Genomic DNA, 23,778 nt, shown 5'->3' with positions numbered 1-23,778 from the left:
GAAAGTCAGATTAATTTAAAACATCACAATATTTTCTCTTTGAAATGTCCACTTTTATTACTTACTAAAGAGTTATGAAAACTACAAGTTACAGTATACTAGTGTTTTCAACTAGTAGTAAGAAGGGGAAAAAAAGAACTCAGAATGCAGATATGTTATAGATTCAAGAATAAAATCAGAACCTAGAAATATTTCATGTCTGGGTACATTCCATACTGGTTCTTGACAGCAGGGATAGTATCATTAACAAAGGGCTTGAGAAGAATATGTGTAAGAGATAACAAGAGATAAGCAGAAAAGTACCACAAAATGATCAGCCTGTCTACAAATTTAAAAAAAAGATAGGTTCTAATTTTTTTGCACACAGTTATAGTGATAGATATGTACTGTTATACATATTGACCTGCAAAGTCAGAGCTGTGACACATCTGAATAGAAAATATGCTTTATTGTTTTAAAATGGCAAAAAGACTTTTCTCCAAATACCTCCACAATGTATGTGATTTTTACTTTGCATGATACAAGTTATAAATATAGTCTATGTGTTCCATATCTAAAATACAGATTAGCAATTTTACACTGATTCCATTTAAAATTAAAAAAAGAGAACATTTTGTATAAGACCAACAATAATTCAAACAGATGAGGTAATGCATTCTTTTGCATCACTTCTAATATATAAGTGATATTCTTTGAGGTTTATAAGTGGCTTAAAAGGCAATTTTATAGGTTAAAATATTGTCCTATCCAGTTTTATGACCAGAGCACAACAGTACTTCTCTGGAATGCATATACTATTGCACACGGGGTTAATTAGGTTAGGGATGGATTAATTTGTAACAATTTCCGTTCGTTGACAGGCATCAATAATATAGCATATTACTTGCATTCCACACATCAGCATACTGCCGTGACCCAGTCACATTCAATTTGGAAGCTTCTAGGATCACATGAATATTTTATTATTGATTTTTGTAACTTCATATTTTACAATCAGACCTGGTTATAAAACACCGTAATAACTTGAGGAGGCATTTTTAAATGCTATACTGTTGATGGATGGAAGTCATGTTTTCTATAACAAGATGAAAACTTACTGTGCTCTTCCTGGAATGAGATGTTAAGTGTGATTTTTACATTATTTAAAGCTCTGAAGGAAGTATCTTTATTAAGCAATCTCCCAGTTCTTCGGGTGTTATTGTTGAGAGTTAGTGGTGTGGAGTATAGTACTATAAGTAATTATTCTGCTTTCTTTTCAAAATCTGTCCAGTTTAGACCATTTTAAGTTGAATTTTTTATGTATAAAATCATAACAAATACCTAGATATTCAATTTTTGCACATAATGATATGATCAATTATCTCATTTAGTACAAAAAAAAGTTCAGATGGTATGCCAATTTGATAAGGATAGATTCTGTTGATGGTACTATGACTAAATGTATGAATTTAGAAATTAATAGCTTATTTTAATCAAAGGTCTAATTGTTGAGCATTTCATCTTGTAAATGTCCAGTTGAATTTACTCAGTATAAATGAAGATTCAAAAATGACACCTCAAGAGGATGATTAAATCATAATTTTTGTTTATTACTTTATTATTTTAAAAATAGTTATCTATTCCCTTTTATTGCCCTTGTTTTATTGTTGTAGTTATTATTGTTGTGTTGACGTCGTCGCTGTTGGATAAGACAGAGAGAAATGGAGAGAGGAGGGGAAGGCAGAGAGGGAGAGAGAAAGATAAACACCTGCAGACCCAGTCACCACCTGTGAAGCAACTCCCCTCCAGGTGGTGAGCCGGGGACTCCAACAGAGATCCTTGAGCCGGTTCTTGGGCTTTGCGCCACCTGTGCTTAACCCGCTGTGCTACAGCCCAACTCCCATAAATCGTAAATTTTATTGGTGCTGATTTCTTTATATACCTATATGTATAACTATGTCAATTTCTATATATTTAAAAACTATAACATTTACACAAATGGCTGTACTGTTTTAATTAATTTTGAGCAACTTTACGGAATCGCGTGTGCGCGCGCACACACACACACATTCATCTCTCCACAAAGGAATGTAAAGTGTTGATGTTCTTTAGGCTAGAGTTCCAAAATGCTCAATCCACACTTCAATGTTTCAGGTTTTTAATATTTTATTCAGAATTTGTATTCTAGCTCATCATTTTGGTTGAACATATTCAGCCTTAGTATAGTATTTCCCTTTTATTACTTACTATGTCTTATATCTAGAATCTCTTATCCTTTACATAGGTTCCCAAAACATAGGTTTGCTAAGTTTTTATTCATAAGGGCAATTGCTCTTTTTTCTCTCTGTTCTTTTTTTTTTTTAGAAGCAGTATTAAGAATAGGAAATTGGAAAGAGGTTGAGAGGGAGGCAAGTATTGTAATATCTAATACTGCATGTGCATTTAGTTCCTATAAATACACACAAACACTACATGCATGTGTATATGTATATAGATGTAATAACTAATTAGCTTCAATAACTATTTGCTGTCAATTTCTAGTCCTTAGTATCAGAGTAAGAAACACATAAAATAAATTATACATAACTCATCTTCAAAGTATTTCAGTGTAATATAATTAGAGGTCTGTGGAGAGAAAATGTGACATGGTATTTGCACAAAAAACATACATAAGTAACAAACTTAGAAATGAAAACCATATAGCTGTTAGTACACTGGAAAGAATGGGGACAACTGTGAAACTGATAGAGGCTAAACACAAGGAATGTAACTGTCAAAGCCTTATCCAGAGAAAGAGCTTTCTCCAAACTTATTCTTTGTATGAAATGGCAATATTGTAAAATGATGCCATAAAATCTAACAAGAGGCTTTCTCTCTTTAATAGTAAACTACCATGTGGGCTTTCTAGAAATAAAGATTAGTGGTTTTACAATAGAAGCTTATGGTGTGAGATAATCTTTTTTTTTTTTCTTCATTGCCACCAGCATTATTGCATTTGGCTCTGCTCCAGAGCTATGAATACACCACTCCAGGCAGCCATTTTTCCTTTTATCTTCCCCTTTATATTAGATATAAATTGATATTGGAGGAAGAAATAGGGAGGGAGAGACAGAGACACACCTGCAGGCCTGCTTCACAGCTCTTGAAGATCCCCTCTCCTGCCAGTGGGGAGTAGCGTTCCAATCCAAGTCCTTGAATATAGTAATGAGTGTTCTCAATTGGTTCAGCCACTGCATGGCACCTGGTATATTATATTTAGCAAACATATGATCCTATAAATAACTGCAGAAATCAATTTAAAAGACTCCTAGTTTTGTTTCTATAAGTAATGGCATACACACAGAGACATACAGACACACACACACACTCTCTCTCTCTCTCACACACAAGTGATAAGGTGGAAATAGTTCACCTGTTCAGGTACATGCCTTCCATTGCCTTGACCCTTGGTCCAAGTTTAAACTCTGTATCAAATATGTGTGACATAGCTTAAGGGACGTTCCTGTACTTTGCTAACTCTTAATCTCAGTGTTTCTCTCTTACATGTAAAATAAAATAATAATTATAAGTTCAGGGTCTTTTGCCTTTATAAAATGTGTTTGAGTAATAGTATGTTAAAATATTCCAAATTCTGAGCCTTAGAAATTATCTCAAATTGAAAAATCATAATTATAAGAAGTGTGTCTTTTATTTCTGATATTCTACTAGTCGTTTTGTTAAAATTATTTAGAAGAATAATACACAAACATGCATATACTTTAAATTAAAGTAGAAAATTTTATAGAAATAAAAGTGTAAATTCCTGCCACAACCCTCCTATGACACCCAAGCCTTTCACTTTATTTGGTGTAGCAGCATTTCAGTGGTCTCCAGCTGTGGTCAGAATAGTGTTCATCTCATGCTATTCCCTGGTGTACCAAAGGTGTTTAATTTTCAAGTTATAGTTGTCACAGAGGAATATAAATTCAGCAAATGAAAGAGTAACTTGAGATAAGAAAGTACAGGTGGCTGCACGGATATTATCTTTGCTTTAGGGGAAATGTATTCTCCAGTGTAATCACTGAAGCACTTTGTGTCATCTTCCAATCCTGGGAGACTGATGCTAAATACATAAGAAGGTGTATTCATTCTGTGATATGGACTTTGAATAAGACAATTCTGTAGACTATAATTTCTAAGTCAAAGAGTTGTATGACAAAATTTTTAATCCTTATTTAAACATTACCCGTGTGCTTAATTTGAATATTGTTTAAGTTGTTGATTATTCTGTTACCAATAATGACAATATATAAATGTCACATGAGACTTTTGTAAATTCCTCACAACTTCTGAAAATTGATAACAGAATTATTTAAGCATATTGCTATTGACTAAACTCAGTTTTTTTGCATGTAATGATTAACAAACTCTTTGTGAGTAGTTACTGTAAGTTTCTTCATAAAGTAATATGCAAATGCAATTCTTAAAATAGGATCAAGCTTTTGAAGACAAAACACTACCAGGAAGTTACTGGGACAGAAATTACCCACTGAAAAGTGAATGTTTTATGCTATAATGACTGATAAGCAAAGGAATGATAGATTATATATATTTGAAAAAGAATAGCTGTTTTGTTTCATATTATTGGTTTGTCATGTTACACTGTTACCAGATATCAATATGGGCCACATATAGAGAGAGTAAAATGCTAGCAATAGAATATGTATCAAAAGCACATGTTATCACTGGGAGGAGGGAGGATGGGGCGTGTGCAGAACTTTGGTGGTAGATGCAGTATGGAACTATATCCTGTAATCCTAGAATCTTGTAAACTATAAACCACAAAGAAAAACTTTATAAAAGTCACATATACCTCAGTTTAAATTGACCCAAGAACTATATATTAGATACTCAGAGTTCTATGCTACAAGTGGAATAGAAGCAGCATGTGACTTTTAGGAAGATGGCCTGTTGTTAAGTCCAGCTCCACTATGAGATTTGTGACAAATTCCTGCAATATAAAACACTGCTCAGCTAGATTTTTTTCAGTCAGAACTAGAACACAGGTCCATGTCTCCTAATCTGAGATGGCTAGATGGCTAGATGGCTCTTTCTCCTATAAGGAAGAGTGGCGGTGAATAAGGAAATATTGCTTACATTTCAAATTTAAATAATAATAAACCAAAATGTGTACATTAAATATAATATTTATGCTCTAGGACATATTTAAAGCCTTTTCATTAAGTTGTCACTTACATTAAAATGTTTACTATTCCATTACAATAGTCATAGTATTATCATTTGCTGATTCCTGTGAGTCTGAAAAATTTCCAATTTACTACCAAGTGATTCTGAGTAACTGGTACAAGCTTAGCAAGAAACAGAAAAGAATACAATAGCATCTTATAAACAAGTTTGGATAAAAGAATAAATTTAAAGTTTAAATAGGTTATTATATTATATTATAATAGTGAATCAATTAACATTTAACAGAAAGAGACTCTACTTTGTAATGCCCTTAAAATTAAAAGACAACAAATATTACTTAAAATATTATGTATAGGTGATATTAAAACACCTAAAGAAATGTTATTTATAGATATGAGCTATTGTTCCTGTCACAAAGATATTTAGTTCTAAGCCATAGAGACTTCTGTTAATTGATATCTATTATATTTTATGTAGTATGGAACTTAACTATCTTAATACGAAGGTTTAAATTGCTGTAAAGTTACTGCTTTAATCTTCCTTGCAATTGGGTTTGTATCATTAAAGATGTCCTTGAGGTTTAGGTGGGAAAGTGTTCCACCAATGTTTTCCTCTAAGTATTTGATAGTTTCAGGTCTAACATCATGCCCTTGATCCATTTGGAGTTGATTTTTGTTTCTGATGAGATAAGGTGGTTCAGTTTCATTCTTCTGCATGCTTCAACCCAGTTTTCCCAGCACCATTTATTGAAGAGAGTCTCCTTCCTCCATTTAATACTTTGGGCCCCCTTATCAAATATTAGATGAATATAGGTGTGGGGGTTTAGATCTGGGCTTTCAATTCTGTTCCACTGGTCTGTTTGCATATTTTTGTTCCAGTACTAGACTGTTTTGATGATGATGGCCTTATAATATAGCTTGAGATGTGGGAGTGTGATGCCTCCATTCCTGTTTCTTTTCCTCAAGATTCTTTTGGCAATTCTAGGTGTTTTCTGATGTAAAGTTAAATCACCAATGCTAGTAGTATTTAAAATTGTGTGCCATAACCTATTTCCATACACTTGCTTCATTACAAAAGTACTTTTAAAAAAGTTGGGAATCGGGCAGTAGTGCAGCGAGTTAAAGGCCGGTGGTAAAAAGCGCAAAGACCAGTGTAAGGATCCCAGTTCCAGTCCCCGGCTCCCCACCTGCAAGGGAGTCATTTCACAAGCAGTGAAGCAGGTCTGCAGGTGTCTAACTTTCTCTCCCCCTCTCTGTCTTTCCCTCCTCTCTCCATTTCTCTCTGTCCTATCCAACAACAATGACAATAATAATAACTACAACAATAAAACAAAAGGGAATAAGTAAATAAATAAATATTTAAAAATTTTAAAAAGCAATAACTGTATAAAAGCAGTCAGTGCTTATCTTATTCAGAAGAGTTTCCGATTTGGCACCAAAGAATTATTCAAGTATTCCTTGGGTTTTTTAAATAATGCTATCATCAACAAAAAGAGTCTGCCAATGATTGCCATATGTGAATGTGGTTTTGGTAATCTGGATACTCATCTCTTTGGATTTAGGCTAATAGCTCTAGCCTTTTAGTTCTCACTAACTGTCAGAAAAACTAAGAGACAAAGGAGACATTGGTCAGTACCAACATAGTACAGATTTGGACAAGTGGCTGAAAGTTGAAAGTATCAGTAACACTTTAACAATTTGTACTGAGAGAAAGATTCAAGAAAACTTTAAAACTTCAAAGTCTGATATGTTTTGAAAATCAGTTAATGAAGGCTACTTCAAGAAGTGAAGGTAAGATACAGTAAATGCCAGCCAAGTTTGTAAGAGTTTACTTGTAGATATTTTAGCCAAAAGTAAAATATTCTCAGTTTGGGGAGAATGAAACAGCAAGAAGAGGAATTTGTATAATGAAGAAAAGAACTTTTGAACTAATGAGTTGTAGATAGACAACAATTACAATTCCCCTGAAGCGATGAGTTTAGCTTCTACAAAATAGAAGTGTTTAATTACAGACTTCAGGTATGTGTAATGAAGGGCTGTCCTATAAGTCTAACAGAATAAATCAGGGAAGTGGAATTGCATTTTTCTTTTTATCTTTTATTGTAAACTTTATAATTTATAATTATATATAAATCTATAATATATAAATAATTTCCCTGCATAATAAAAATCCTATTTTAGCTGATCATCTAGAGAAATTAGAAAATTTATTCTATGGTAAATAGGCTAGTTCCACAGAAAATATCCAGGTCACAAATATCTTTTGTTAGTAACACAAATAACTCAGTTTTATGGGCAATAAATATGAACAGGCATTTTACTAAAGAATGGCCAGTAAGCATCAGAAAACATCATCAACTTAACCAGTCAATAGAGAAATTCATGTTTAACCATAGTGAAATTGCACAGCATACTACCACTGTTAAACTTTACATATCAAGTATTGGTTGGCAGGGTAGTGGATGAACCAGCAAAAATATTTTTCTAGCAGACTTTCAACAATAAGGCATTCTCTGTTCACAGTGGCTACACTTTCATTTCAGCAGAGCCATTGATCTAGCTAAACAGAAGCCAAGATAGTGTTGTAGGAAACAAGAGTTACTATGACAAAGTAAAGTAATCAAGTTTCTTATAAAAAAAATGGAGAAATAATTCCTCAGAAAAGAATTTGATATTACTATTAAATGAGCTTTCTAAAAACTAAAGCCAATTTAAAGAATCTTCTATGAAATACAGTGATTCCACCATTATTCAAAATTTTTGATGGAATTCCCTTTTGGAGATTTAACCATGAATGATATAATTAAATGAGCAAATCCTTTTGTATTGTGTCTTGCATTATTCACGGGTTTTTTCCTCATCTTTCATGGGGCTTTAAATTTAAGATTTTTAAAAATTGCTTTAAAAAAAAAATTTAACCTTTCCCAAGAGGTGCCATAACTATTTAATCGAAAAGTAAAAATTCTTACCACTGAGACTATCCACATTTACAGTCAACCACAACTCCCCCCATATTGTTTCATACTCCTAGATAATGATATAATAGAAAGAGGGACATTAGGAAAAAAATAAAGGAGATTATAGTGAATGTGACCCTGTGTGTGTAGCCTAAGAGAGAGAGAGAGCAACATAAATGTGAAGATGTAAGTCCAGCATAGAGAAAGTATTTTAGTTTTATACTTTACATGAGCTGCACCAAAATCTAAACGTCATGCATGCTGAAGCATTTCAGCATAAATTGGCTAAAGTATGATTTTAGGCATATTTGTAGGATATTTTTGCTTCTAGATGTCTTTATTTTTTAAAGATTTTTTTCATTAATTAATTGATATTATTAAGTAAATTTAGAAAAACTATAAGAGCAGTGTTTCATATGTATTATTTTATATTTTATATTTTCCCAAAACATATTATGAACATGTTTCCTTATGAAATACTTAACTCTATCATCATGCATGTGAAGATATAATTTCTTTGTGAAAATATAGGACATGCATAATTTAGCTACCTCTAATTATTTATTCTAATTTCCCATTATAGTTATGAAAATATACAAAGGATTTAATTGTGTGTGCGTGTGTGTGCGTGTGTGTGCGTGCGTGTGTGTGTGTGTGTATCCATGTGGAAATAGCATTAAGGTTTTAATGATTTGTATCTTAAACTCTTAGCCTGGGCAACCAAAATATTATTATGGCAACTCCATTCTGAAATTAGCTGATAATGGTGACCTCCATGTGCTCTAGCTCTGTGTCCAATAGAACTAGTCTACAGGAGGGCATATTTAGACTTAGAAGTGATTTGCATCCTCCAAAATCCTTTCCTAAGATTGGTTCTCTTGGACTTTGTAATGTTATTATTTGAGGCTGAAAAGTTTTTCCTGGCATTATTTTGAGTAGTGTTTTCAGGTTGCCTCTCTCAGTATATCATCCTCAGTATATAGATTTGGGAGCCATGCTTTTACATTCACCATAATAACAGACCATAAAAAATGGTTTTCCATTTAATATTCTCTCTTTCTCTTTCTCTTTTCAATATCTACCTGCTTATCATATACATATCCCAATGTATTTATGGATTTCTGTATTAGATATAATTCTTTGGTGATGATGATGTAGAATAAATTTTACATATTCAGCTGGTAGGACATACTTATTCCTTGAAAATAGCAGACAGCTGAGAAGTTGGCAAAGCACAGTCTCCTTCCAAGGAGTGTTTCAAAATTTCCTTTGTGGTTAAAATACACTGGACGTATTTCAGTGTTACACACACCTGTCTTGCTAAACCTGATGGCAAAACAACACAATGAAGCCTTGTTACTAACCTATCTCTAGGTCATACTAAATTGTGATTAATTCTGTTGTGTTTAATGGTGTGGTGGCATTTAGCCTTGGGCTCTTTTATTGAACAGTGAACAGAAGAAAAAAAAAAACATTTGATTACTTTGTAAATGCTGAACATTGAAGGCAGGGTTTAATGACTAAAGAACAGTAGCCACTTCCAGTGTATTGAAATGTTTTGAAGCATTGTACCTCTATTCAAATGGCTAAGAATAGAGTTCCTGTAAGATTGTGGAGTGCAGCTCATTTGGGGTATAAACAGTTGCTTTGACCTTGCAGCAGCTAATAGACCCTGTCAGGCTTGGAATTGCAAAGCCAGGAAATCATCTGTTTAGTCAGTGCTGGTTCTGGTCATTAGTTTGTTGTGTTTATGGCTGGGAATTGATAATATAGCCCTGTGTATATATATGAGCTAAGTCTGAATACTGAAAGAGCCTTATTTACCAACAGCTTTATTTTTCTTTTTAATTTAAAGTTAATTCAAATTGAAATGAGCCTTTTAACCCTTAATTAAGACCATGTTTTCTCTTAAAAGTCAACCACATTAGTCAGCTGGAGACAAAATTCACTTTGCACTTGAAAGGCTGTCCAGCTTCTTTCAGCAGTAGCCACCATAGTTTACTAAGTGCATTTGTTTTCCTTTCACTATGGTAACTTTATCCATTTTCTGTATCAGCTTAGCTCAAACCCATCAATTACAACTTAGAGGAAAAGTGTGCTCTGTGTTTTGGGAATGAAGCCAAGATTCTATCTTGAATCTCTTCTATAATTATTATTCATTGTAAAGTTAGTGCTCATAATCCTCCGTATTTTATACTTTAAAAAGTGTTTATCCAAGCTGGCCGTTCATTTTACCTCACTGTTGACCCTTATTATTAAGTTCCTGTGTTATTGTTACCTCTTTAGAAATATGTGCTCAGCAAGTTTCCCAAAATATCACTAATTCATTCAACACCAATTGGTATTATTTGTGCTTCCTTTTATTATTTATTCATAATTTTTGTTTTTCTCAATGGAACACTACATTTAGGAAGGACTTCCTTATTTTTGTACCACTGTGGACTACTCGGTGGCTTTTTTTTTACTTTAAAATTATTATCTTTATTTATTTATTGGCTAGAGACAGCTAGAAATTGAGAGGGGAGGGGGGATTGAAAGACACATGAAATTGAAAGGGAAGAAATTGAGAGGGAAGGGGGATTGAGAAATTGAGAGGGAAGGGGGATTGAGAAATTAAGAGGGAATAGGGGACTGAAAGACACATGAAGATCTGTTTCACTGCTTATAAAGCTTTCCCCCTGCAAGTGGGGACCAGGACTCAAACCCAGGTCCTTGTACACTGTACCCTGTGAGCTTAGTCAATTGCTCCACCACCCAACCCCCTATTCCTGTGGCCTTTTCAATAAATTTGGAGGTTTGGTCAGTAAGTAAGGCAGAACACCTTCACTAATTCAGAATTTATTAATGAGGATCAAAGTGCTAGATTAGCAAAGATAGATAAGTAAATACAAGTAAAAACCTCAGGGCATACTAACAGAAAAGAAATGTATTCTCCTTTAATTTGTGCTATTTTTTATTGTATCCTCCTTTCCCTTGTGATATGTGAGAAAAATATCAAATCACCTTACCTTTTAGTAGTAAAGAGTAGTTCATATCAATATTTTACTTTCAGCTTATCTCCAAACACCCTCCAAATTTCCAAAAATTCTACTCTATCTAAAATGTGCACAAAATAAAAATATTGTACAACATAGTTTTCTTATGCAATTAGTTAACATAAAACTACACTAATAGGAAATAATGTGTTTGACAGTCAATTTATCTTTCAATTGATTCAATCATGAAATCAGCAAGCCCTTTGGTTCATACGGATGTGATGCAGTAAATCATTATAACGGAAAAAATAATCTATCATTTATTTTTCCAGGTTTATTTAAGTCAGGAGAAACCTTCATTTCTTTGACTTGTTGCCCTTATGTGACTTTATAATTTCAATGGCTAATTCTAATCTTTAAAGCAGTAATGAAGTCAAGCTACATTTTTCCTATGGAGATAATTCTAGAAATCCTGCGTATTGTGTTACATGATGTATTAATGTACCCAACTGTCGACTCTGAATAATGTTTAAAGACAATTTAGTTAATATATACCATTAAATATATGAGGAATTAAAATCTAGAGAGAACAATTTATTGCCGCTTAACCATTCATTAAAAATGCATCTCACCAACTGCTAGGTATTGGAAAATGTATTAGACTCTGTAAATAATAAATATGAAATAACTCTTGTCTTTAGTCTGACCTGGGAATACATCATAATTACTCAAACCAGAACTTCAAACTTATTTATAGAGGAGTGACTATTCCAATTACTGCATCCTAATTTGAAGATATTCAGTCAGTAATTTTGAGATACAGTTGGTCAATAATTTTGAGATAAAATTTACTTAAAGGTACTATGTTAAGACTAGCATTTACTCATTCTCAATTCAGTGCTTTTACTAAATGATGTTAAATTTTTCTTGAGAATTCATCTATCAAGAAGAGAAATGTGGGGTAACATGAAATATATCTGCACTCACATATTCAATGTTGGAAATCTGTTCCTAAAATAACAGTGCTATATGGGATTGATCTTCACTCTAGATTAACAGGTGTCTTTCCTTCCCCCTCTCTGTCTTCCCCTGCTCTCTTAATTTCTCTGTCCTATCCAACAACAATGACATCAGTGACAACAACAACAATAATAACAACAACAACGATAAACAACCAAGGCAATAAAAGGGAAAAAATGACTTCCAGGAGCAGTGGATTCATAGTGCAGGCACCAAGCCCTAGCGATAACCCTGGAGGCAAGAATAATAAAATAATAATAATAATAAAGAAAGTGACTATATGGCTATTTTGTCCTTTATTCAAGTATGACATTGTATAGCCATTCATAATATTAATAAAAATGCACAAAGTGCAAGGGCCTGTGTAAGGATCCCAGTTCAAGTTCCCAGCTGCCCACCTGCAGGGGAATCGCTTCACAGGCTGTGAAGCAGGTCTGCAGGTGTCTATCTTTCTCTCTCCCTCTCTGTCTCCCCCACCCTCCATTTCTCTCTGTCCTACCCAACAACAATGACAACATGAATAACTACAACAATAAAACAACAAGGGCAACAAAAGGGAATAAATAAATAAATATTTATAAAAATGATTATTTAAAAATCCCTTTATGCTAAATATTACAAAAGCATAAAAAGTTCAAATCAAAGCACACTGGAAAACATCAAGTAGACAAAATAGCAAAGTACATTGGAGCCTTGAGTCTTAATGGTTTAAAGACTCATCAATACCCTCTTGCACAGTTAAGGTCTTCAGTGATGACCTAAACTGAAACCAGAATTCAAGCTCATTGTTTATTTACGCTTTATTTAATACTCCCCCGTAATAATATAAAATAAGTTATAATTGGAAGTATCTAGTTAATGTGCCCAAAGACAGTGCTTAGAAGTTCACAATCCTAATTCATGTTTGCTTATTAGGGCAATATCATTTATTTCAGTGGCTAGCATTCTGGAGCTAGATAGTCCAGTTAAGTGTAAAATGGTCCTTGTAACAAAGAACAGGGTTCAGACAGAGAGCAAAGGATGTGAATGTGTGAGACCCCTAATATGATACCAGGGTATCATATGCCTGAACAGTATGCTGTGTCTCTCTCACCTCTTTCTCTCTCTTGAAGTAAATAAATCAACCAGAAAATCTAAAATGCTCTGAGGGCAACCATTCTTAGAAGCCGTAAGACTAGATGAATGATTGCTACAATTTTAAATTATTTTGATTGTTCATCTCCTCAGTGTATTTCTTGTGGCAGAGTATTTTTCAAGAAACAGTCAGTAAGAAAACAAGTTTTTTAAAAAAATAATTTACCTTTGAGGCCCAGAATAGTTTCACTTGAATAGCTTGTTATTAATAATGTGAAGTTTCTATAAAATTTTTGAATTTTTTATTGATGGGATTAATAGCTTACAGTGAATGCGATTGTTGGTACATGTGTAAAATTTCTCTGTTTTCTATAAGACACAGTCACCCCCAGGACAGGTCCTCCTCCACCATCATGTATCAGGGCTGGAACCCCCCCCATCCCCTCCTGCCCAGAGTCCTTTACTTTGCAAATAATATATAAGTCTTATTCTATGTGTGTTAAGCAATCTAATTTCAATATAGCATTGAAATTGAATATTAGAGATTTAAGAAATTATTGACTTTTGATATTGACCTAGAGAAAACTTAAATTTTGGAACCTGAATTTTTTCCTTAAGAAAATGTCAAGAGATTTCTTGTTAGGGTTCCCAGTATGATTCCAGTTATCAATGTAATTCTGACATTGAGTCAAATGAAAGAGTATAACATTTTTATTTTATTCGTTCATTCTTCTTCTTATTATTATTATTGTTATTTTACCAGAACACTGCTCAGCTCTGGCTTATGGTGGTGCAGGAGACTGAAACTGGGACTTTGGATCCTCAGGCATGAAATTCTCTTTGCATAACCATTATACTATTTACCCCCACCCAAGTATAACATTTTTAACTGAATATCAGATTAAATACAGCTGTGGAGGTATATTGCTTTAAAACCAATAAAATAGGCAGTGATTACTAAATGGACATGAAATCAATGTTTAACGACAAGTTCAATGGGTTTAAAAATCATTTTATTCAAGTATTTTCCCATACAGTAAGAAGATAACTGAGGTTTTTTGTTTGTTTGTTTGTTTGTTTTTCAAATTTTCCATTTACTTGGGAACCTAAGTCCTTATGGTGAAACAAGAGGATGTTTTGGCTGGAGGTGAAATGTACTGATACTTATCTTGAAGAAGCCTTGAAATGGACCATTATCACAATAGTAATCCTGTAAATCAGTATTTTCCTCAATAAATTAAAATTAGTGTTTGGTAAAAAATAATTTAATTATATATGCACACACACATATATATTTATACATGTACATATTCACATATGTAATTGATATTATAAAAATGAAAGATTTTCCCTCATTACTTTAATAACTTTATATGTTCATACCATTTAATTTGTTCAAATCATGTAATATAGTATGAAACTAAGAAATAATGATGGAATTTTTATAGTTCTTGTATCAACTATGAAGTAAAGTATCCACTACTAAATCAAAAGTAATAATTCACAAAGTATATTAGATTAAATGGAAGCTGTACCTCCATAAGTAATACATATGCACATTTTTATAGCCAAGGAATATATTTAAATATATATTTTAGAACTTTGCCATAGCACTAAAAAGTGACACTACTAAGTACCATTCTTAGTTCATTAAAAATAATGTATTGGAGTCTCAAAATAATGATAAAGCTCTGGGTCCTCCCATCAGTTGCTTACAATTTCTGGGCTTAAAATAGTATATGCAAAACCCAGTGAGAAAGCCAGAAAGCAAGTCTGTGATATATGCTAACTGCCGTGCTGATAATGTACACATTGCCTCATGTTCAAGTAGGGAATGGCTACATCATGACATGGCTTTGCTTTATTTTCTCCACAAATATTCCAATGCCAAGCAAAGCTGTGAAAACATGAGCTGTAAATTTCATCACACTCTAGTGCCAAAACAATCTAAGTCCTCTGGGTTTCTCTTTTCCTCTAACATTTGGTGCAAATTCAAATGTATTTGTGGAAAAACTACACTGGACCACACTATTTGCTTCTGTTGACTCTGGGTGGGGAAAAAGGATTAATGTTTGTAATGAATGCATGACACAATATCCTAAAAATATGCTGTACTTATTTTTGAAACTACATTTTTAAAGTTTCACAGAACTTAAAATGGGTCATTGTGTTTGTAGCTTGTCGACCAGGGTTCTACAAGGCTTCTGATGGTGACTTGAAATGTGCCAAGTGCCCACCTCACAGTTCTACTCATGAAGATGGTTCAGTGAACTGCAGGTGTGAGAATAATTACTTCCGAGCAGACAAAGACCCTCCATCCATGGCTTGTACCCGTGAGTAGTTTTGCTGCAACCCATGCCTCCATGTTTGTTTGATTTTTTTATTGTGCTTTCTTTTAAGCATTTGTCCCATTTCCTTTCACTATCCATGTGCAAACAGAAAGCTTTTTCTGCTTCATTCCCCATGCTTGGCTCACCACAAATGCAACATTTATCACACAAAATGTATTAGTTTTTAAAGCATTTCCTGCAAGAGAACCCCAGAAAGAAAAAAATGTATCTTGTTTTAGATCTTGAATTATGTTTGACAGGATAGGGGAGGTTATAGGCATGGGATTTGTGTTTTTATATTTCTATCCCCTAATGTTATATCTTGGTCAGAGTACCTATAAAAGAAAGGCTAAGATTTATAAAACTAATGCTAAAGTTTTCATAACTATTCTCAAAGGTATTGAAGTTAGTGGAAGAATTTTTTTGTTGATGTACTTTGTGAATGTATTTTTCAATCTTGAGTTAAAACTTCCCCATTTGTATTTTCATATTTTTGTATTTAGTGCTCTTGAATCCATGTGTCTATAATCTCATGGATCCTCTAAGGACAGATTAAAGAAGATAATAAAGACGAGATGGTTATTTACCTCTTTCAGTTCCATTGTAAATTATCAATTTCCCTTGTAGTGGAAAACAGAAGTGAGGCTCATTAATCTTTGTTGAACTACTTTGCAGGACCTCCATCTGCACCAAGAAATGTTATCTCTAATATAAATGAGACCTCGGTTATCCTGGACTGGAGTTGGCCCCTGGATACAGGGGGCCGGAAAGATGTTACCTTCAACATCATTTGTAAAAAGTGTGGGTGGAATGTAAAACAGTGTGAGCCATGCAGCACAAACGTGCGCTTCCTCCCTCGACAGTTTGGAGTTACCAATACCACTGTTACAGTGACAGATCTCCTGGCACACACCAACTACACCTTTGAAATTTACGCCATTAATGGGGTTTCAGAGCTGAGCTCAGCACCCAGACAGTTTGCTGCGGTCATCATCACCACTAACCAGGCTGGTGAGTACACAATAGATGCTTCTTACTATACTGCCGCACCCTTGAAACTACATCATTATCTTGACAAAGAATGGAGAAAAGGGGAGAAGGAAAAAAAAGAAAAATATTTGAAAGAGCACCATAATTTTCTCTATCACAATTAATCAGCTATGATGCTGTTTTTAATTCTTCAAGTGAGAACAAGTTATATGTGAAATTTTTAAACATTTTAAATTATTTATCAGCTTGAAAACTTTGGATATTTGGGGCTCTGTAAATAGCACTTGTTGGATTCCCTAAAATATTTTCATGTTTTATAGAATTTACCGGATATTGAGTCTTATTTAAAATGATGAGTAAGGTATTAAACCATATTTGTCATGACTTTAGTCAAGAGTATATATGAATTTGTAGGATAGTTATTAAGTTACTTTATATACCTTGGAAGCTCTGACTATTATAACTCCCCAAGTTATAATTCTCAGATTAATTAAAAATAAAATATAACCCAATTTTGTTTAATACCTCTTGTTTATATAAAAAAAAGATGAAATGTTAAAGAAGAACAGTAAAAAGAGATGTTGTAGTATGGTGGAAATTATTAATCTGAAAAATCCCTGGAGGGAACAGTGGAGAGATAACTATGTATTTATTTACTTTTTAATTTATTATTGGATAGAAACAGAGAGAAAATAAGAGGGGAGGAGGAGACAGAGAGGGAGAGAGACAGAAAGACACCTGAAGCCCTGCTTCACTGCTCCTGAAGCTTTCCCCCTGCAGGTGGGGACCAGGGGCTTGAACCCAGGTCCTTGCACATTATAATATGCTTAACCAGGTGTGCTACTGCCTGGCTCTCCCCCCCCCTTTTTTTTTTTTTACCAGAGCACTAATCAGCTCTGGCTTATGGTTGTGCAGTGAACTAAATCTGGAACTTTGGAGCCTCAGTCATGAGAGTCTCTTTGCATAACCATTATGCCTATTTATCTATCTATCTATCCATCCATCCATCCATCCATCCATCCATCTATCTATCTATCTATCTATCTATCTATCTATCTATCTTTCTCTATCTCTTCCATCCTCTCAATATGAATAAAAAGGTCAGCCTAGAAGTAAAATAGCATAACTGTGAAGCCTTGACTCGGTAAAAATAAATAATTAATTAATTACACTTCCTAATATACATTGTTTAATGATTTCACCAACTAATTTTCACTCACAAGTTTTACCAATGAAAAAATGCTACATTGGCAGATTTTTAAGAAGAGACATTTTAATATGAAATGAAAAAAATTCAACTGATTTCTTTATATTACAGTCACAGAATTTCTTGATTCTCTATTATTGGCAAATCTTATACTTTCAATCACCCTTTAAATCTTCTAGTTCATTCAGGGATTTTTTTTTTGAACTGCAGGTCTTTTGTGTATGATGTAGTATACAAAGATATTTATATAATTTCAGTTTTGATTATCCCTAAGCATCTAGAGAGATTGTACTTAGCTGAGTTTCTGGAGACATGCCTAAGGGTTCTTTGAGATAAGTCGATCATTTTTATAATATTAATGACTGATGACAACAATTTTCTTATAGTCAACAAAGTCTGTGCAAAGTTAATCCCATGGGTACCTATTGTGCATAACTGTTGCTGCAACGTGTCAAGTTTTGGGTTACAGTCAGAACAGTTACTTCAGTGATACAATTCTACTATTTACACACAAGAAACATTGACGCAGGAAATGGGGAAAAGCATAGATGTCTCCCCAAGACTGCTTCAAATAGAACCAGAGACTCCTATGTATTCCCAGGTGTATTCACAACTGAGCTAAATCTGTAGATAGAAGGCAATTTGCTGCCTATTTGCAGCTGGCTTTACTTGTATAAGTTTCTCTACTCTCTTGCGACTTGCCATTTGCTTTGAGTTATAAGCAAGTGTGCTGAATGCCACAGAGAAAGGTCAAGAAAAGATGACTAGATACTCCTATCAGCTGGAAGAGATCTTAGAGCAGTCAGATAACTAACCTAAATTTATCGACTTCTTTATCTTACTTATCTCAGAAAAAAAGTCAAACTATTAAGAATACTTAATTATTTGGTTGTCAGAAAAGTAGTAACTTATTTTTTTCTATTTAAAATAAATGTGCCATGACTTTTCTGACAACCCAATATTAAGGATTATTGGTATGCTTCTAATTCTGCTTCTAAAACCCCTTCTGTTTCATTGGTTTAACCCCCCCTGCTTAACACTGTATTCTATTTACATAACCACTGTTAACTAAGCACCACCCTGCCTGCAGGGCATTGGTTTAATCCCCACTGGTTCATGATGTCTTTTTGTGCCGCCCCCTCTCCTTGTCACACCCTGATTTTCACCAATCTCTTTTTGCTCCACCCTCTCTATGTCACATCCTTTCCCCACCCTATTTGGCGAGTGTATATAAGGACAGGATTGTGATTAGAGATAGCTTGGCTTAGATTGTGCTGTGTTCTACATGAATAAAGAGATACTGCTTTCCAGCTAAGCCATGATTCTCTGGTCATCTGTCTCCCGCCCATGAAGCTAGCCCAGTCTGGCATAATGGCGCCCTGAACAGGGACTGGCAAGGATCACCCTGTAATTTGACGCCAACCTGTCTGCTGAGTATTAGAAATCTACATTACTTTTCTACTGGGTAGAGGTAGTTCTGAGTATTTCAGCAGCTAAGTACAGAAATGCATCCTTACTAATTCCTCCAATATTCTAAGTATCCTCCTAAACACAGTTTCTCATATCTACATATTCAACCAGCTTCAGATGCAACAATTAGTGGATAAGTCCTGGTTTAAGAGGGATCCTCAGAATACTGTGTTGGAACTCCTCCTGCTTGAGGAATTGATAGATATTTTGAAAATACTATTGATAAGAGTTCATGTTCAAATATGTTTCATTTTGTTATTAGTGGTTTAATAATGATTAATAAGACTGTAGGATAAGAGTTCTGTATCCCATCCCCTCCATAGGAAGTTCCCCTATTCTTTATCCCGCTGGGAGTATGGACCATCCTTCTTGATTCAAATGTTTAATTTGTTCTCACTTATTGTGGTCAGATTTATTGATGAAAATCTTACTCTTTTTACATTATCCCATAGTGGTAAATTACATGAAAACATGATTTTACATGAACTGTATTTAAAGTATATATTTGAGTTTACTTAAAACTGGATACCACATCAATCAGCATGTTTTTTCTTTGCTTTATGTAATGACATTAAGACTTTAAAACCAGTAATACTGAAAAATTGTGATTTAGTTTTATTTGAATGCTATCTGTGAACAAGAGAACAAGTGTTATTGTGATAGGTTGCATGAGTATAACTTCATTTATCAAAACACAAGAATTTCAAGAAGTTATAATTATTAGCCAGAAAAATAGTTCAGGTGGATAGTTTACTGCTGTGTTGGTTGTGTGACCCAGGTTTGAGTTTTGCACACACCTCACTGTAGGAGCCTTCAGTGTTGTGATCTTTCTCATCCTCTCTGTCATTATACTTAAAAAAAAATACAGTTGTGGTGCAAATGGTGTCCCCAAAATCCTTTATTCGCACTGATTTATTACCTTATTTATATAAAGGAACATCAGTCTGAGCTACACTTATCTTTTAAGTCCAACAGAGTTTTGTAACACCAAGTAAGAGCTCATAATTTCCTATCTCATGGTGCTTTCTGGCTTTAGGACAATACATCTATTATGACATGCATGCATGGTGAATGAGCTTAGGTATGACGGCAATCGAAAAGAGGTCAAACCAGTTAAAAATGAATGGAGTTGAAGCTTTGACCTTCCCAAATTACAAATCACAGCGTAAGACAGTTATTCACCAAAGATGATATAAGTTATTCTCCCTAATCCTAGTCTCTCCTTTTAAACGAAATCACACATCTGTCTGTAATATGTACCTGTGGGCATTTTATATAATTTATTTCAGGGTGACTGTATTACCCTGTGTGCCTGGGAAGGAAGAGATCTTTGTATCTTCTATAAATCCTCAATGGAAGATATAGAAGAAAAATTAGAAGCAATGTTATTTCTCTGGGGAGTATTTCTTTGTTTTGTTTTATTTTTGTTCTTAGAAATGTTAATGGGTTGGTAGCCTTAAAAAAAAAGAGCTCTCCACCACTGGCACGATATTACTGTGACAGATATGATGCCATAATGTTTAAATTCTTTCTAGCTTCTCTATCTCTGACGTGGATTTAAAATGGAAATGTGAATGTGTCTCCTTTAATTTAGCTTGTGAGATTGAGTTTGTTGATATTTCTCTTGATTACATTGTAAATGTCACGTGATGACCACGTAATAAGGTTCCTTCTCAGCTGTACCGGATTATGTTATAAATTCCAGTGTAAGTTCTCAGCTCTTAATACTTTTACAAAGCATGTCAGTGAGACGAGAAAAAAAAAAGGCCTGGTTGATTCCATCAATGCATCAGTTAAATGTGTACAGAAAGAAAAAAGCTTGATTCCATCAATGCATCAGTTAAATGTGTACAGAAAGAACTGCAGATTGCACAACAGCAACAAAATCTATGAAGTGATACATTTGTGTGTCTGTTGTCCTTTTTTTCTTGAATGAGTATATTAACCTTTACATCAACTCCTATCTATTTTTTCATTTGTGTAATGTATAATTATTACTACAAATAATTTCACTTCATTGTTTATTCTATTTTCTTTTTTTAAATTTTTTTATCTTTATTTATTGCATAGAGACAGCCAGATAAGAGGGTGATAGAGAGGGAAAGAGACAGAGAGACACCTGCAACACTACTTCACCACTTGCAAAGCTTTCCTCCTGCAGGTGGGGACCAGGGGCTTGAACCTGGGTCCTTGCGCATCGTGATACATGTGCTCAACCAGGTGTGCTACCACCTGGCCCCTATTTATTCTATTTTCTCCTTTGAAATCTATGATTAGCTTTTTTTTTGCCTCCAGGTTTATCGCTGAGGCTCAGTGCCTGCACCACAACTCCACTGCTCCTGGTGGCCATCTTTTTCCCACTATTGTTGTTGCTGTTATTGGATAGGACAGAGAGAAAGTGAGAGAGAAAGGGAAGACAGAGAGGGGAGAGAAAGACACATGTAGACTAGCTTTGTCCTTGTGCTTTTCACTTAGTGCGTTTTCACTTAGTGCACTTTAAGCCAGTGTGCTGCCGCCTGGTCCCCTATGATTAGTTTTTCAGAATGGAATCCATCTCTTTTCTTTATAGTGTTTAAAAATCAAATATTGATATCTTACTGTAGAGTGTGATGCTGCCTGATAACCACTAATACTTATATACTTGCATCTTTATATTAACTAAATAGAGTCGTTATGTGTGCACTCAACCAGGTGCACCACCACCCGGCCAATTGAATAGAATGTTAGGAAGAATGTAAAGTTAGTGCTTGCATGTTCATTTTCTGATGTGCACAAGTGATATCTAATCCTTAGAAAAAATTCTTCTAGCGCATTTAATCACTGAAATGTATACTGATGAATGGATGAGTGTTTAATAAAAATGTTCATATGTCTGTTATCCTGGCCACGATAAAATCGATAGTGTATGGGCATTAAAAAAATGTCTGCACCAAATAAAATTGCATTAGACACTAAGTTATTAAATTAGTTTTTAAAAAGTAACACTTAAAATTTTAGGAAAAGGCTTGGAGATAGGAGTGTAGCTATAGTTCAAAAGATAGAGGTAAATCTTATAAATACAAAGAAAATCAAGTATACTTCACAGTATACCTGGGTAGCTGGGAAGTTACGTTAAATTGATGCCAGTTTCTATTATGGAGCAATAAGAAATCAGATTGGGTATCCATGGAAGGTTAAGTAACTTGAAAATTTTATAGTGGATCATTTGATAAAAATACCTAGTTTGAATGGAAAAGTAGTCTAATTCATTCCATATTTCAAGAAGCTTAATCTTTTTAAAAAATATTTATTTATTTATTCCCTTTTGTTGACCTTGCTGTTTTATTGTTATTATTGATGATGTTGTTGTTGGATAAGACAGAGAGAAACAGAGAGGGGAGGGGAAGACAGAGAGGGGGAGAGAAAGATAGATACCTGCAGACCTGCTTCACCACTTGTGAAGCTACTCCCCTGCAGGTGGGGAGCCGGGGGCTCGAACCAGGATCCTTAGGCAGGTCCTGACACTTTGCGCCACATGCGTTTAACCTGCTGCGCTACCGTCTGACTCCCAAGAAGCTTAATCTTAAAAGGAGAATGTAATCAATAAATTGATAGCAAATCAAATGTCTGCAGTGTAATTAAAAATGATGTTGTTGGATTTAAATGAGTGCTAGTGTTATCTGCTATTAATATTCACAAATATAAAGTAATATTTTTAAAACTGCAAGTTACAGTGGTCACGGAGGTGGCTCACTGGATAGACCTAAAGACTTCAATGTGTGCAGTTCTGGGCTTGGGCCACAGCACCATATATGGCAGAGTGGTGCTTTCATAATATTAAGTAAAAAAATAGTATAAATGTACGAGTAATAGTAATTAAATTAAATGAAGATTCTGAGTCATAACTCTACTTTGAAAATTAAGATATATATATATAATTTCACTGGGGCTTTCCCTGCAGACTCTTTTTCCCCTTTTAACCTCAAAGAGAAGCAAAGGTAAAGACACAGAGAGAAACATAGAGAGACAGAGAGAAGGGGAACCACTATAGCACCTTCTCAAGCACTCAAGAAGCTTTGTCTATTGTATGATAATCCTACATATTGCCAGAGACTCAAACACAGGTCTTCACAAGTGGTAATGTGTTTTCTCTAATGAGTAAGTTATCTCAATTTCAATGTTGTTTACAGTGATTTTACTTTTAGTTCCCATTTAAGGATCATTAAAATTATCTAAAGAAGAACAACATCTTAGAAATTATTCTGTATTATGTAACTATCAGTGCTCTTGAATTTAGATATTATAACATCAAACACCTATCATTTTGAAAAAGACAAATTTCTTCTTCTGCTTAAAAATGACTATCCATCACATAAGGAACTGAATCACAAATACAATTGTAATATCTCCTGTTTCATTTCAGTTTATTGCTATAATTCTGGGGCTGTAGTTCAGATCTTTATTACTAGCATAATTTTAATCAACCAATAATGGGTATTTATTTAAAAACATCAACCAGCTTACTTTCAGAAGTGCTTTTGCCTATAATTGTGGTCTGCAATTTCACAAAAAAATGTGACAGTATTCGTAGTATAAATGAATATATATCTT

The 23,778-nt window shown here is 34.1% G+C and overlaps 1 protein-coding gene across 3 annotated transcripts in view; it reads left to right on the top strand.

Annotated features, from left to right (window-relative positions):
* EPHA3 (EPH receptor A3) overlaps positions 1–23,778 on the top strand; it is a 323,878-nt gene that overhangs the window by 191,126 nt on the left and 108,974 nt on the right. For all 3 annotated transcript variants that reach the window (XM_007536015.2, XM_060172106.1, XM_060172107.1), the window contains 2 exons: positions 15,369–15,524; positions 16,197–16,532. In XM_007536015.2, the coding sequence (XP_007536077.1) occupies positions 15,369–15,524; positions 16,197–16,532 (492 nt within the window). The remainder of the gene's footprint in view (positions 1–15,368; positions 15,525–16,196; positions 16,533–23,778) is intronic.

The sequence above is a fragment of the Erinaceus europaeus genome, chromosome 14 (genome assembly GCF_950295315.1).
Source record: "Erinaceus europaeus chromosome 14, mEriEur2.1, whole genome shotgun sequence".
NCBI lineage: Eukaryota > Metazoa > Chordata > Mammalia > Eulipotyphla > Erinaceidae > Erinaceus > Erinaceus europaeus.
The sequence above is the reverse complement of the archived record's forward strand: the minus strand, read 5'-3'. Positions and strand labels throughout refer to the sequence as shown.